The sequence below is a fragment of the Danio rerio genome, chromosome 10 (genome assembly GCF_052040795.2).
Source record: "Danio rerio strain M-AB ecotype USA chromosome 10, GRCz13ab, whole genome shotgun sequence".
Lineage (NCBI taxonomy): Eukaryota > Metazoa > Chordata > Actinopteri > Cypriniformes > Danionidae > Danio > Danio rerio.
In genome coordinates this window covers 43,808,278-43,822,500 of record NC_141030.1, presented here as the reverse complement: position 1 = coordinate 43,822,500, position 14,223 = coordinate 43,808,278, and the positions used below count along the sequence as shown (strand labels likewise).

Sequence of the window (14,223 nt, the reverse complement as noted above, 5' to 3'; positions counted from 1 at the left end):
ATATTTTTATAGATCCATTGCATCCTAAATGCAATATGTACACACATTAAACAAATACACATTTACACTTCTAAATATAGAGCAATAAAAAAAATAAACATACTGGCCCAGTGACAGCTTTTGTACCTTTCTGAGAGTTCAATAAAATAAAATAAAATAAAATAAAATAAAATAAAATAAAATAAAATAAATAAAATAAAATAAAATAAAATAAAACAAAATAAAATAAAAATAATTAAATAAATACAATAAATAAAATCTGTAAATAAGTATAAAGCATTGGAAATGAGTATACACCATTTTTAATAATAATAAATAATCTAACCAATCCTTATTTTTAATATATATCCGTTGTATCCTAAATGTAAAATTTACACACATTTACACAAAAAGTAACGATTCATTAAATCGAATAGTAACACATTTTGCTTTGGCAGTGTCTTGCCATTGCTGCCTCATCATGATGCGCACATTTCTGTGAGGATAACACTCCGGCAACAGCGAAAAGAGGAACAATCCAACAAACAAAACAGTTTGCGCTGCTCAGAAGCATCTATTTAGAACTGCAGCAGTGATAATTGCTGCTGCGGGGAATAAGATGTGCTTTACTATAAGACACTGATCAATTATTTCCAGAAGAAAAGCCAAACCAATTAAACTTCAGTGCCATTAGACAGACAGATAGACAGACAGAGAGACACTGTTGAGTTGTGTTGTTGGCGTATCTGCAGGGTGTGGAGGAAGATGATGTTGTGTTGTTTGCACGGCTTGTCTAGCACAGTTGCTTTAATGCGACTAATGAAAGCGCTCATCTAGTATTTGCTGTGGCGTTTGCTGTTATAGGAGCGCGAGTCTCTCTGTGACGCTTATTGTCTAGTCACAACACTTCAGCAAAGCTTGGTAAAAGAAAGCATACAGTTTGCGGTATTTAACAGCACATGCAGGATATGGGTGGTATAATGGTGTACACTCAAAAATATTACATTTGCTGTTTGTTCAAAGGCATTTAGGTGGATTGAACATAAAACAATTAAGTTGCCACAAAAAGACTCAAGAATTGTGTTGCTTCTGCTCATTTTAAATAAGCCGCTTTAAGACATTTCAGCTTATAGCTGCTAAAAATGAGCTGAAAGAACACAATTCTTGATGTTTTTGGAGGACAGGACAACTTAATTGTCTTATGTTCAATCCACTTAAATTTGTAAAAACTAATGTTCTCCCAACCTAAATTAATTAAAGCTGAAACTAACGATTATTTTAATGATCCGGCAGCTAGCTCTCTGCAACTCTCACATGGTTGTCCACTGAAGCTAAGCAGGGCTGCGCCCGGTCAGTACCTGGGAGACCACATGGGAAAGCTAGATTGCTGCCGGAAGTGGTGTCAGTGAGGCCAGCAGGGGGCGCCCAACCTGCGGTCTGTGTGGGTCCTAATGCCCCAGTATAGTGACGGGGACGCTATACTGCTCATTGAGCGCCGTCTTTCGGATGAGACGTTAAACCGAGGTCCAGACTCTCTGTGGTCGTTAAAAATTTCAGGATGTCCTTCGAAAAAGAGTAGGGGTTTAACCCCGGCATCCTGGCCAAATCTGCCCACGGGCCTCAGTCCATCATGGCCTCCTAATCATCCCCATATTCCAATTGGCTTCATCTCTGTCTCCTCTCCACCAATCAGCTGGTGTGTGGTGTGTGTTCTGGCGCAAAATGGCTGCCATCGCGTCATCCAGGTGGATGCTGCACACTGGTGGTGGATGAGGAGATCCCCCCCACCCACCCATTGTGTAAAGCACTTTGAGTGCCCAGAAAAGCGCTATATAAATGTTAGAAATTATTATTATTATTATTATTATTATTATTAATGATCGATTAATCTGTTGATTATTTCTTCGATTAATCGGATTTTTAAAAAATTTAAAGCATTAATTTCCAACCATTCATTCAAAAAATAGCTCATACCTGATGTTGTACCTTAATAATAATAATAATAATAATAATAATAATAATAATAATAATAATAATAATAATAAGTAGTAGTTTTGTCCTGTTTTCAATCCAAATATCTAAATATTTTTAAATTAAGATACACAATAGACCCATGGAATAGCGTAAGAAATTATGTCTTGTTTTCTGGAAAAAAAAACCCCACCACAAAATTAAGTGATTGTTTGCTGAAAACAAGTTAAATTATTTGTGAATTGAGTAAGAAAAATAAACTTAACGAGATATAATCTCAAACAGAAGTTTTACCAGTTCACATAAATGTGTAAAAGATCATGATCTATAACGTGAGATGGGCGCCGCCATGCTTACTTGCAGCCGCACATTTGCCTCACATTTGGTATCAAATTCCAGTACCGTGACAACAATAAGTGGATTGAACATAAAACAATTAAGCTGTCCAAAGAAAATCTTCAGAATTGTGATGCTTTAGATTATTTTAAATAAGTAGATGCAAAGAAGAAAGTGCACTTTGTTAAAAACACTTAATATTTTTAAGTTGATGTAACTTGGAGCAATTGGTGGAGATATTTATTTATTTCACTTGTTTTGTTTGTTTACTTTGTTTAAATGTCTGATTTATTTTCTGCAACAGTAAAACATGGACGTAATGGAAGTAATAGTGATGCCTTCTTGTCGCTGAACTAATGTGTAGAACATATGTAGATCTAGGGTTGTAACGGTATGAATTTTTTACGGTATGATAATCGTCTAAAACAATAACACGGTTTGACGGTTTCACGGTATACGGTATGTTACAAATGTTACAAAATAATAGAACAGTGAAGCAAATTTGACTTTTTCCAATTAATATATTTTCAGTTACTATAAACAACACCACTTACAATGAACAAATAAAAATAAGAAAATAATAAATAATGTGTCAAAGTCCAAATAAAGTCCAAATAAACATGGTGCAAATCCTCAGTAAAAAAATAGATATAAATATTTACTATACTATAAATAGTTACATAATAAAACTAGATTCAATATGGAACATCCTTAGGTTTTATGTGCCAGCATGGATATGGTTGTCTGTGGATATGGATTTGGATATGGTTGTCTGCAATGCAGACAAACAGCTGCACCTTCATTTGCGTCTTTTGTAAACAGCAAGAGCAGCAGTTCGTCTTTGCTGTGTCACTGTTTTGTCATGTTTCTGTGCTGCTGTGCATGCAAAAGTACTTAGTATAAGAAATTTTTCATGCAAAACTTTTTTTTTGCGTTTTATTTAGCCGCGCATAAATGTATGCCTATCTCTCATTCCGTGTTGTTCAAAAAGCTCATGTTGGTCCACAAACAAAAGCGAAACCTATGCTTATTGGTTGTGATATAGCGAGTTTGAACCAATCTGGGCATGGAGGAGGGACAATGCATCAATGTATCATGTCTGGTTTGTCCGGAGACACAGTGACGAGCGTTTCTTTGTCAAATCAGCGTTGTCAAAGTTTGATGACGTAACCGCACTGATTCCGGAGCCTCTGAAAGTCCGCGAATGTTATGTGATACAGCACTGGGATTCTCTTGTTTATGCCAATCTTTGAATTGTATGAATCGGATCAGCGGATCAAAAGTTATTAAACATTTAAGAGCAATACTTATTTTTAGCGGCGGGCGGCTGTCTCGGTCTTTAAGGGTTAAAACCGTTGATATGCAATTGTTCATGGTATGATAATCGTGCACGTTCAAATCGTGGTAGACCGTCATACCGGCATATTGTTACAACCCTATGTAGATCTTTCAAGAATATCTTAAATATTTAGTAATCAACTGACCTTTTTAATGTACAACCATTCTCATCCCAGCACTAGCAATCCACCAAGCAATTTTATGTTTAGACATGTAATAGACATCTAAACAAAGATGGCTTAGCTGAAGCAAGGCTAAATTTTAACTGTCAGTGGAAATCTAACTGTGCGTTCACACTGAAAGCGGCGAGCGCGTCCAAGGTCGCTCTGGCCGCCCTGGCGACAACGCTGTCTGCCTTCAGCTCCAGCGGCGAGCGCGTCAAAATTTGCTACATTGATCTCGTATTTAAAGGGATCGTTGCAGCATATCATATCAGTTATATTCCTGCATAAAACATCTATTCTAGCGTGAAAATGTTGCGCACTTTTTATCAAATTCATTTAACAATGGAAGATCAAGTTGCATGTGCTGTGGCTTTGCTCCGCTTAATAATCCAATGTGTCCATATGTCTGAGATATCCTGAAGCAGCTATAATGTTTTGCATTGTCGCATGAGACTCCTGCTTTTTTAAAGATAAATATATGTTATATTAATGCACATTAGTTGCCAGTAACTTATTTAATGCATGTTCCTGTAAGAAAACATTGTAAATAATTGAAAATCCTGCGACCGCAATAATCAAACCCTTGGGAACAACTGTGGTTGGAACCAAACTTCACAGGTCTGTGTTCTCTGAACTCTTCTCAAGCGTTGGACTTCTACATTCTGATTGCTTGCTGCTGAACCGCGTCATAGCGCATTACCATAAAGTTGACTCGCATTTTTTCCTACCCTGTTAAATCATTGATGAAATTTGTTATTTAAGAAGTGTTTATCAAACTGGTAGCCCTCCACATTGATCGGTACCCAAGAAGTAGCTCTCAGTTTCATAAAGGTTGGTGACCCCTGGTATAGAGCGTACCTTTCTAACGGCCGAGTAGTACGTTTAAATTCAAATGCAGTACCTACTGAGTAGTAGGTGGTTTCGGACGCAGCCTCGATTTCAACTATCCTCAACGCCCACACTGATGAAGATACGCTGCTCCTCGCAGCTTAACACCGCTGGCTCTCATTCAAAATGAAAGACTTCCGGCTATTTTGATGCTCTCGACGCTTTCGATGTGAACGTACGGTAATAGACATCTTAAGAATAGACCAAAACTAGACTAGTCATCAAATACACAGGGCTCGAAATTGCGACCATTTTGGTCGCATATGCGCCCGAAAATTAATCTATGCGACCTCATAATATATTTTGGCGCATTAGTGCGACTGCAGATAATGGTTGTAGTGCGACCTGTTTTGATTTTTTTGTAAAAACGTGCTGAATCGCTCTTCCCTGCCGCTATATTGGTTCATATTAGCTGTCAATCACTCAAGGTATTAAAAGTCGGTCATAAAAGCTCCTTCCCTGTCATCTGACAGCGGAGTCAGATGACAGGGAAGGAGCTTTTGTGACCGTGGGAAAAAAGAGTAAAGAGTAAAAACTTAAAGCACACAGGTTTGCAAACCCCACCTAAAGTTGAGGCGCAGATAAGAGCGATCATGACGCGTCACGTGGTGAATAATGATCCGCCAGCTGAGAGCAATCGAGTACGCGCCTCTTGGAGAAGGCGCCCGAATCTCCATGCGTTGCATTCACTGCGTGTTCAGCGCAAATGTCCACTAAAAGTCAAATCTAATACTGTACATATCATCGCCAAAGAAGCTCGCCTTTACTAAATTTACACTGAAACTGCGGCTCATAACAAACAGCGGTATATCACCGGTTGTCATTGCAAGAATCCTGCTCTGCCTGCTCATAAATTGGGTCGGCTGACTCGCCAGCTTTCCACTAACACAGAAACATGAAGATCAGCTCAGACTGAACCTTTAAATTGACACAAACTGAAACCAAAACTTTTGAAGAGTGATAGAAGTGAGACTTTACTTACTTCCTTTTGTCTATTTTTTTAGGTGTATATTATTTTTTTATTTAGTTACTGATGACTGTTTTGCAGCTTTCATCATTGAATTGAATGATTTATTATAATCTTTTGTTTGTTTTGTAGCAGATATATTTATTAAATTGACTTCTATATATATACAGCAGTACAAAATAAATATTTCTTACTGCAATGCTTCATTTTTGTTTTAAACAATTATTTTTCATAAAGTAACAGACTTTTTATAGCAGATAACCTACATTCATGCACATTCAAGGCAGTATCATAATGAGAAATGTAATTCATTGTTACTATTATTGTCATTTTCATCATCATTAATATTCTATAGCCTAATTATTAGAAATTCATTTTGGAATTATTGCACACAAATATCAATGTCATCTCAGCATTAGATAGTTGTTTATGGTTTTTGCCAGTCCTTTTGATGTTGTTTTAAAATACAATAAATCCCTTAAAAAACAATTTGCAGCGGTGCTCAATCATTTTTGGTGTGTGCTCCTAAATTTTTTCTGGTGCTCCTTAAATTTTTTTGGTGCTCCTAAATATTTGAAGTTGGGAGCACCAGTGCTACCAAGTAAAAAAGTTAATTTCGAGCCCTGAATACAGATTAGTCAGACTTCACAGATTCAATATTGCTTTTTGTCTTTGATGTCTAGTCTAGTTTTGGGCTTTTTTATGTCTATTAGATGTTTACTGACAGCTCAAACTTAGTCTTGTTTTAACAAAGCCGTCTATGTTTAGACGTCTATTAGACTTCTTTTAAAAACAAAAAAGTGCTTGCAGGGAACATAGACAGACTCTTTTTAACTCACTGAGTATCCTGACTCACTTGAAAACATATCACATTACAAGCAAAAAGGTCTGCACACAACTTCAAACCCATGTATTGATTCTCCTGCAGCCAACTGGAAAAGGACACACGCTGAACATCATGACGAAAACTAAGTTAAAGGCTGAAGGTGACATTTCATTCACACACAACCAAAGCCTATAAAAACTCAAAATCATCTGCAAACTTGCAGTTAAGCACAAGTATTTCCTTCAGCGCATGCACATATAGTGATATCAGTAAAACAGTCCATCAGGTAAAATGTGCCAAGTCAATATCTGACACATGCATCAACTGATTTAATAAGAGTTTGGTAAGTTGAGCAAGACAAATCATTTTCAAGAAAATGAAAGACAAACTCCCTGATTTAATAAGAGCAACATCACATAGCATTCGTTTCTTTCTGCTAAATGACGGTTATGAATCACTGAGGCATTTGACTGTAAATTTGAACATAGCAGTGTTAACACAGAGAGAGATTTATGACATTTAAATGGCTCTTTGTCATAAACAGATGTTACATATTATACACAAAATGACTGAAGGGACCTTTCAAAACACAAATATGCACGGTCTGGAAAATACGCACTGATATTCAGACATAAGAGTCTCCTTTTCCACCCGGCTCTCGGTCAGACTCACACTAAACATCAGCAATCCCACTTACGAAATTCTAAAAAAAGTGCTGTATCATTCTTTCATTTTTGCATCAGCTCATGTCATAAATTGCAATGCATAGGGTTGATAAAAAGCTTGAGAAACATTGAGACCACTTGCAGACAACGTGTGAAAGCATAACTGCGTACAAGTACAGCTAGACATTAATAAAGGAATGCATAATACAGCTATAAGCGTTGAATAATATAGCACATGAAGAAAAACTGAAGAATACCTGACTATGGCAAGCCACTTTAATATTTAATTTATATTCAATCAACTAATAAGACTGCACTATGAAGTAGATATCATTAGTCCATTTCACACATGCAAAGTGAATGCATTAATTATTTGCAATGAAACAGATAAAACTGAAAACAATCTCAATCTCAAAGTTCACTTGTAAACTACAAACTCCCAGTATTCAATAGTTAACATGTAAATAGTCACTATTTGAACACTTCCCACTTTAAAATATACTTTAATAAATGTGTTTTTGAACCATACTGCAGTAAAATACTTGAACTAATTGGTTGTGATGATTGTATAGTTGCTGTGGTGGTAATACAACAACTATAGTAAGATAAACAACCCAATACTGTACTAGTTATCTATAAATATAAATAGTATATTAAACTACAGCACATCACAGATAACACTAAAGTATACTACAGTATCTATTACAGGTTTTCAATAGGTAGTACTACAACATACTATTATATTTATTAACAATTAGTTAATACAAATACAATACTAGATACAAAATAAAATGTACTATAGTAAAGTTCAATAACACAATAGCATTTAGTCTTGTGTGTTTTTTAATGTGATTTTGAACCATACTATAGTAATATAACTAAATGAATTGGTTGTGGAGAGTTGCTGTGGTGGTAATATAACAACTATAGTAATATATAAAACAACCCAATATATATGTAAAACAATTATAGTAATATAAACAACTGAATAGTCATTCTGTACTAGTTCTCTACAACTACAGTTCAATTTTATTTTATTTTTTAATATTTTCCAAATGATATATAACAAAGCAAGGAAATTGTCACAGTATGTCTGATAATATTTATTCGTCTGGAAAAAGTATTATTTGTTTTATTTCGGCTAGAATAAAAGCAGTTTTTAATTTTTTTTAAACTATTTAATGTCAAAATTATTAGCCCCTTTAAGCTAGTTTGTTTTCGATAGTCTATAGAACAAGCCATGGTTATACAATAACTTGCTAAGACTAATGTGTTTTTGGACCATACTATAGTAAAATACTTGAACTAATTGGTTGTGGGGGTAATATAACAACTATAGTAACATAAACAACCACTGTACTAGTTTTCTACAACTATATACAGTATATTATACTACAACACACCACACTTAAAACTAAAATATATATTACAGTATTTATAACAGTTTTTCGATAGGTAGTACTAGCACATACTATTGTATTCATTAACAATTAAGTTCAAATACTATACTAAATCCTGAATAAGCTTTATAGTATGGTTAAAAAACACAATACCATTTAGTCTTTAACTATAATAAGTTAAAGATTGTGTTTTTGAACCATACTATAGTAAAATACTTGAATTAATTGGTTGTGGTGATTCTATAGTTGCTGGGCTAATACAACAACTATAGTATTATAAACAAACCAATACTGTACTAGTTTTTAAGAACTTATACACTTTAAAAAACGTTGAGTTATTTATTTAACCCAATGGTTGAGTTAAACATATCTGGTGCTTTGTTTTGGTTATTTTAAACCTTTATTTGGTTATGTATTTAATAACTCAACCAGTTGGGTTAAAAATTTTAATTTCAACACTCAACCGATTTAACTGACACAAAACATCTGTATTAATATGCGTGCGTAATGTTGTTTTTGCGTGATGCAGTTTATTTAAGCTAGAATGCAATATTGTTGATTTTTTATTTTATCAAAATTACCACTCGGGGTCAAGTTTTTATATCCGACAGGGCTCAACGATAAGGACTGCCCGATGGCCCAGGGCCAGCGTGAGAGATGCTCGGGACAGTAGACAGAATCATTACTGGCCCGATCGGGGCAGTCCTGCCTTGTCACTAAATTTTAATAGGCGGCAACATGGCCGCAACATCAAATTACGAGGCTAAAAGAAAACGTCTGTTTCTAACGTTGTGGAAACATTTAAATGGGTACAACACAACAAAAAATGAAGTGATGTTTTGCATAGTTTGCCGTCACTTTTAAGTCAGCCACCATTTGTTTAGCAATAAAATACCTGCACATTTTCCATACTGCTGTTTTTTACTGCTAAATATTTTAACATTTTTCAAATATTTAAATTCTTCATTTACAGACATTATTTTGTGACACAATCTTTAATATATGTGGCTAATAAATAGCAATTAACTTTTTTATTTCTTTCGTGGGTCCAATGAAAATTTTGGCAGGGCAAGTAAAAATTTGAACCACTGGTCCAATCGGGCCAGTAGAAAAAAATCCATAGCGTTGAACCCTGTCCGATTTACCATCCAAGACCATCTTTTAGAAGCGTTTGGATGTGGTTGAAATGCATTGAACATTGCTAACACTGAAGCCTGCTGCAGCAGCTGGACAGTCTCGCAGAGCTCCGTATTCAGCTCAATCAACATATGGTTTTCTGCTTGCACAGTTTATAACTGACTGTACTTTGTTCTGTTTTTTTTTATTGTTTGTGATTCTTGATTTATTTTAACATAAGTGTCTAAAACTAAAATGCAATGGAAAAAAGGCATTTGCAATAGTTTTGAATACTGCGTGTTATTTATTTACACAGTCATAATTAATATTAGTACTAGCAATAGTAGCAATAGTAAAACCAGAATGGAGAAAAATAACATTTAATCAAAACAACCCAATGCATTGGGATAAAAATAACCCATAGTTGGGTTATATGTTGAGGTATTTTAACCCAACTATTTTAATAGAGTATACAGTATGTATTATACTTCAACGCACCATAGTTTACAACAATATATTCGTTTTTTTATATACTGCATACTATTGTAACTAGTTGAAAATAGTATGGTTTAAAAACACAATAACATTTACTGTAAATTAATATAGTATTTTTTTTCCATGTGGGTCACTAATAATATAGCTAGCATAGGCAAGAGTAGTATTTGAAGTAATGAAAACGGCTACTTCTTTGCAAGAGTTGATAAATCAGCTTGCCACATCCCTTATTCTTCCCAAATGTCATCTAAAAGTCACAACAGCATAAACTACTGACCTCACCAGCCAAATCAACTACTACAAAGTCCAGCAATCTACTAAATGATGGCATTTGATGCGCGCTGCAGAAACGTCACTCAACCGAAGCACGAGGACCAAAAAACACACAACAAACTTACCTAAGAACAGGGCGCGAGCGCTGGCAGACATCACGACTCCGGACTGGGAATCCAACACAAATGTCTGCTTTGCTCCTCAAACCGAACACGTTGAGTCATTGAAATGGTCTCTCAGTTTTGTTGTGGGCACGAACAAAGCGACATCGCCGGCTGAGGGCATCAAAAGCATCTCCAAACGTCCCGAAAAGCTGCTTCACAAACCGCCCGTTTGCACCGAAGAGAAGTTCTCATTGACTTCTGCCAGGATGCGTATTATCTGCGATCTCCTTGCTCTCCTCCTCCGCCTCCTGCTCGGTGTAGGAAGCAACCACACGGGCTGGTGAAGGTGTGTGAGGGGATGTGGAGACCTCTGCAGTTAAAGGAGAACACTTTCCTGAGCACATTTTTTTCTCTGACGGGACAAATGCAGATAGTTGAGCGTTTGGGTTCGGCGGGTCTGCTCCTACTTCATGCGATAAACAAAGTGCTAATAAACAAGTTAGCCGACTAACAAATGATCTGAAGAAATTAAACTAACCATATTGATTTTGTTAGCTCACATTGCTAGTTTTTGTGATGAACAATTCATCTGTGAATATTATTAAGAACAAAAAAATAGTTTGCCCTTGTAATCTAAAATTGAAATCTGAAAATGCACTTGCTGTTTTCTGATAAATTCTCAGATTAGCTACGGCTGTCTGAAGTATTGGGCGTGGCTAACATACTTTACCACGCCCCTCCAACTCTCAGTTTTGTCAGCACTATGAAAATGAACTGTAATGTGAAGAGGTGTCTGTAAGGTTGTAATAACTCACCATCCGAAACTCATTTTATCGATCTTTCTGAATGAAAAACAGTAGCCTACCTACTTTACTACATCCAATCAGCTTGCAACAGAAAAAAAACAAGCCACATCCAATGTTTTATCATTTAATATTTCTTTCTATAGGACAGGGGTGCCTCAATATTTTCTTATAAAGGGCCAAAGCCAGGCTTTATTGAGAGCTGTGGGATGAAAGTAAATAGCAAACTGTACTACATTAAAGTTGCCATGGGTAATTTCCAAGCGGCAACCTTCCACTCTCCCTCGTGAAGCAAATAAGGAAATAACTGAAACTGCTATTTATCGAACTTCCGCTAGCCCTGGCTCCATAATACAGCAGAAGTCAATTAACCCCACTGTTAAAAAGGCTAACTTTACAACAGAAGAAAAAAGGTGTTTACAGCCTGGTACAAAAACGGATTTTGGTTCAAATAGCTAATATTACACTTCATGACAACTGTGAGGGGGTGTTTTTTTTTTTTTTTCAAACCAATCCGTTTTGTTTATATTAAGTTATATTAAGTTGTATTAAGTCTGCATAATTAAGGGCGTGGCCACTTGAGTGACAGCTAGGTTTCGCTGGTCACCATTACTTCACCTCAGCTGATTCCGGCTGATTAGCTGCTGAACTCATACTGAACTAGGGGTTAGGGTTAAGCTTAAATATTGTATTTTTACCCTTATATATATATATATATATATATATATATATATATATATATATATATATATATATATATATATATATATATATATATGAGTTATAGGTTATATATATATATCGGGTCAGTTGCTTTTTAGAAATATTTCCTACACTTATCAGATGATTTGGCATGCTGTGTGCACTTAATTGTGCTCACAAATCTTTCACATAGCCTCCGTTTCCCAGGTGAGAGAAATTATATACTGACTGTACATACATACCATCTCGATAAATTTGTTTGTTTTATTTAGGATTATTAATAATTTATATTTTTTTAGAGCTGTAATGCACTCCAGAATCTGACAGATTGATTAGCTGTAGGCTGTAGAACAGACATCCGAAACATCAAACAGTGTTATGCCTGGATTCCATTGCATTTACTAATACAGACTATTGAAGTGTTTGGAAGTAATTTGCATTTTCCTCCTGTAGAAAAATGTCATAAGAGCAATGCTTAGTGGCTCCATGTATTACATCAGTGTTTAAACACTTTACACTAAACACTTTACTGATGTAGTATAAAAACTAGCACGTGGTCAGAACACAAACGAGTCGCAGGTAATGAAGTATTAAGCGTTTCTCCCAAAGAAAAGCCAATCTAAGCAAAATGCTAGCAGGCATCTGTAGCTTCGCTCATGCTCCACTCTCTTTGCCCTTGTTTAGTATCCCCCCGTAGGTGTGATGACGCGCAAACAAAATGGCGACCTTTGGCCAAGCCTACTTGTAGCTCCAACCATTAGTTTTCTGAGTGAAACATGATATTTTGTCTATATTTGGTTTCATTTAAAAATGTGTCATCATACTGAAATAAAAGTCTGCAGCAATTTATTAATTTACACAGACAACATGAAGACAAGTCGATATTAAATCAAGATTTACAATGTTTATTTTAATAGTGCATATTGTTAATCTTTAGGTGAACAATTAATATGTGCATGCTAATCCACTGATTATATATATATATATATATATATATATACATATATGTGTGTGTGTGTGTGTGTGTGTGTGTGTGTGTGTGTGTGTGTATATATACAGTTGAAGTCACAGTTATTAGCCCCCCTGACTTATTAGCGCCCCTGTTTATTTTTTTCCCCAATTTCTGTTTAATGGAGGGAAGATTGTTTCAGCACATTTCTAAGCATAATAGTTTTAGAAACCTATTTATAATAAATGATTTATTTTATCTTTGTCATGATGACAGTAAATAATATTTTACTAGATTTTTTAAGACACTTCTATACAGCTTAAAGTGACATTTAAGGCATAACTAGGTTAATAAGGTGAACTAGGTAGGTTAGGGTAATTAGGCAAGTTATTGTATAACAATGGTTTGTTCTGTAGACTATCGAAAAAAAGGGGCTAATAATTTTGTCCCAAAATAGTTTTTTTTTATTAAAAACTGCTTTTATTCTAGCCGAAATAAAACAAATAAGACTTTCTCCAGAAGAAAAAATATTATTCATGGTATGGTTCATGCATACTTTAAATCAAGCCACATACAGCAAAACTTAATGTTATTTAGAATGAAAGAATAGTAAGTAGACTATAGATAAGATAAGGCACATCATTGTCTACAGTGTTAGCGATTAATTAATAGGAAAAGTATGGATTTTTTAAGGGAAAGCAGTTTCAGAAAAAATCAATAGGTGACAATTAAAGTGATGCAGAAAATGTAAATCCACTCATTATTTACTGGTATCATGCCATTTTCCCTTTTGAAAGCAAAGGATTATAGGCCAAAGGTGAAGAATTTATTTAGACATTTAATTAACAATGACACCTGAAGCTCTAAACAGCAGCTAACCAACAAAAATACCACAGACATATTACAATACGTACAAAATCATTCATTTATTTTCCTTCAGCTTGGTCCCTTATTTAAAAGGGTTTATCACAGCGGAATGAACCACCAACTATTCCGGCAAATGTTTTACACAGGCAATGCCCTTCCAGCTGCAACCTAGTACATGCCACCCAAATGTGTAATTTATATAGGGCCTGTACCACATATCCACTCAATTGATTGTGAATTTCTTACAAAGATTTCTTTATACTGGTTTTGATAAACAGAGAGCCACTTTATTTAAAGGGCACCTATGATGAAAATCATCTTTCTTGGACAGAACTGTGTAGGTATAGTGTTATTAAAACCCAATGAGTTGGTGTTAAAAT

The 14,223-nt window shown here is 35.2% G+C and overlaps 1 protein-coding gene across 1 annotated transcript in view; it reads right to left on the bottom strand.

Annotated features, from left to right (window-relative positions):
- Nucleotides 1-10,772, bottom strand: part of clmpa (CXADR like membrane protein a) — a 158,016-nt gene extending 147,244 nt beyond the window's left edge. Inside the window, exon 1 of the mRNA XM_087271438.1 lies at nucleotides 10,544-10,772. Coding sequence (XP_087127564.1) covers nucleotides 10,544-10,574 — 31 coding nt within the window. The 5' untranslated portion in view covers nucleotides 10,575-10,772. The remainder of the gene's footprint in view (nucleotides 1-10,543) is intronic.
- Nucleotides 10,773-14,223: the final 3,451 nt, after the last annotated feature.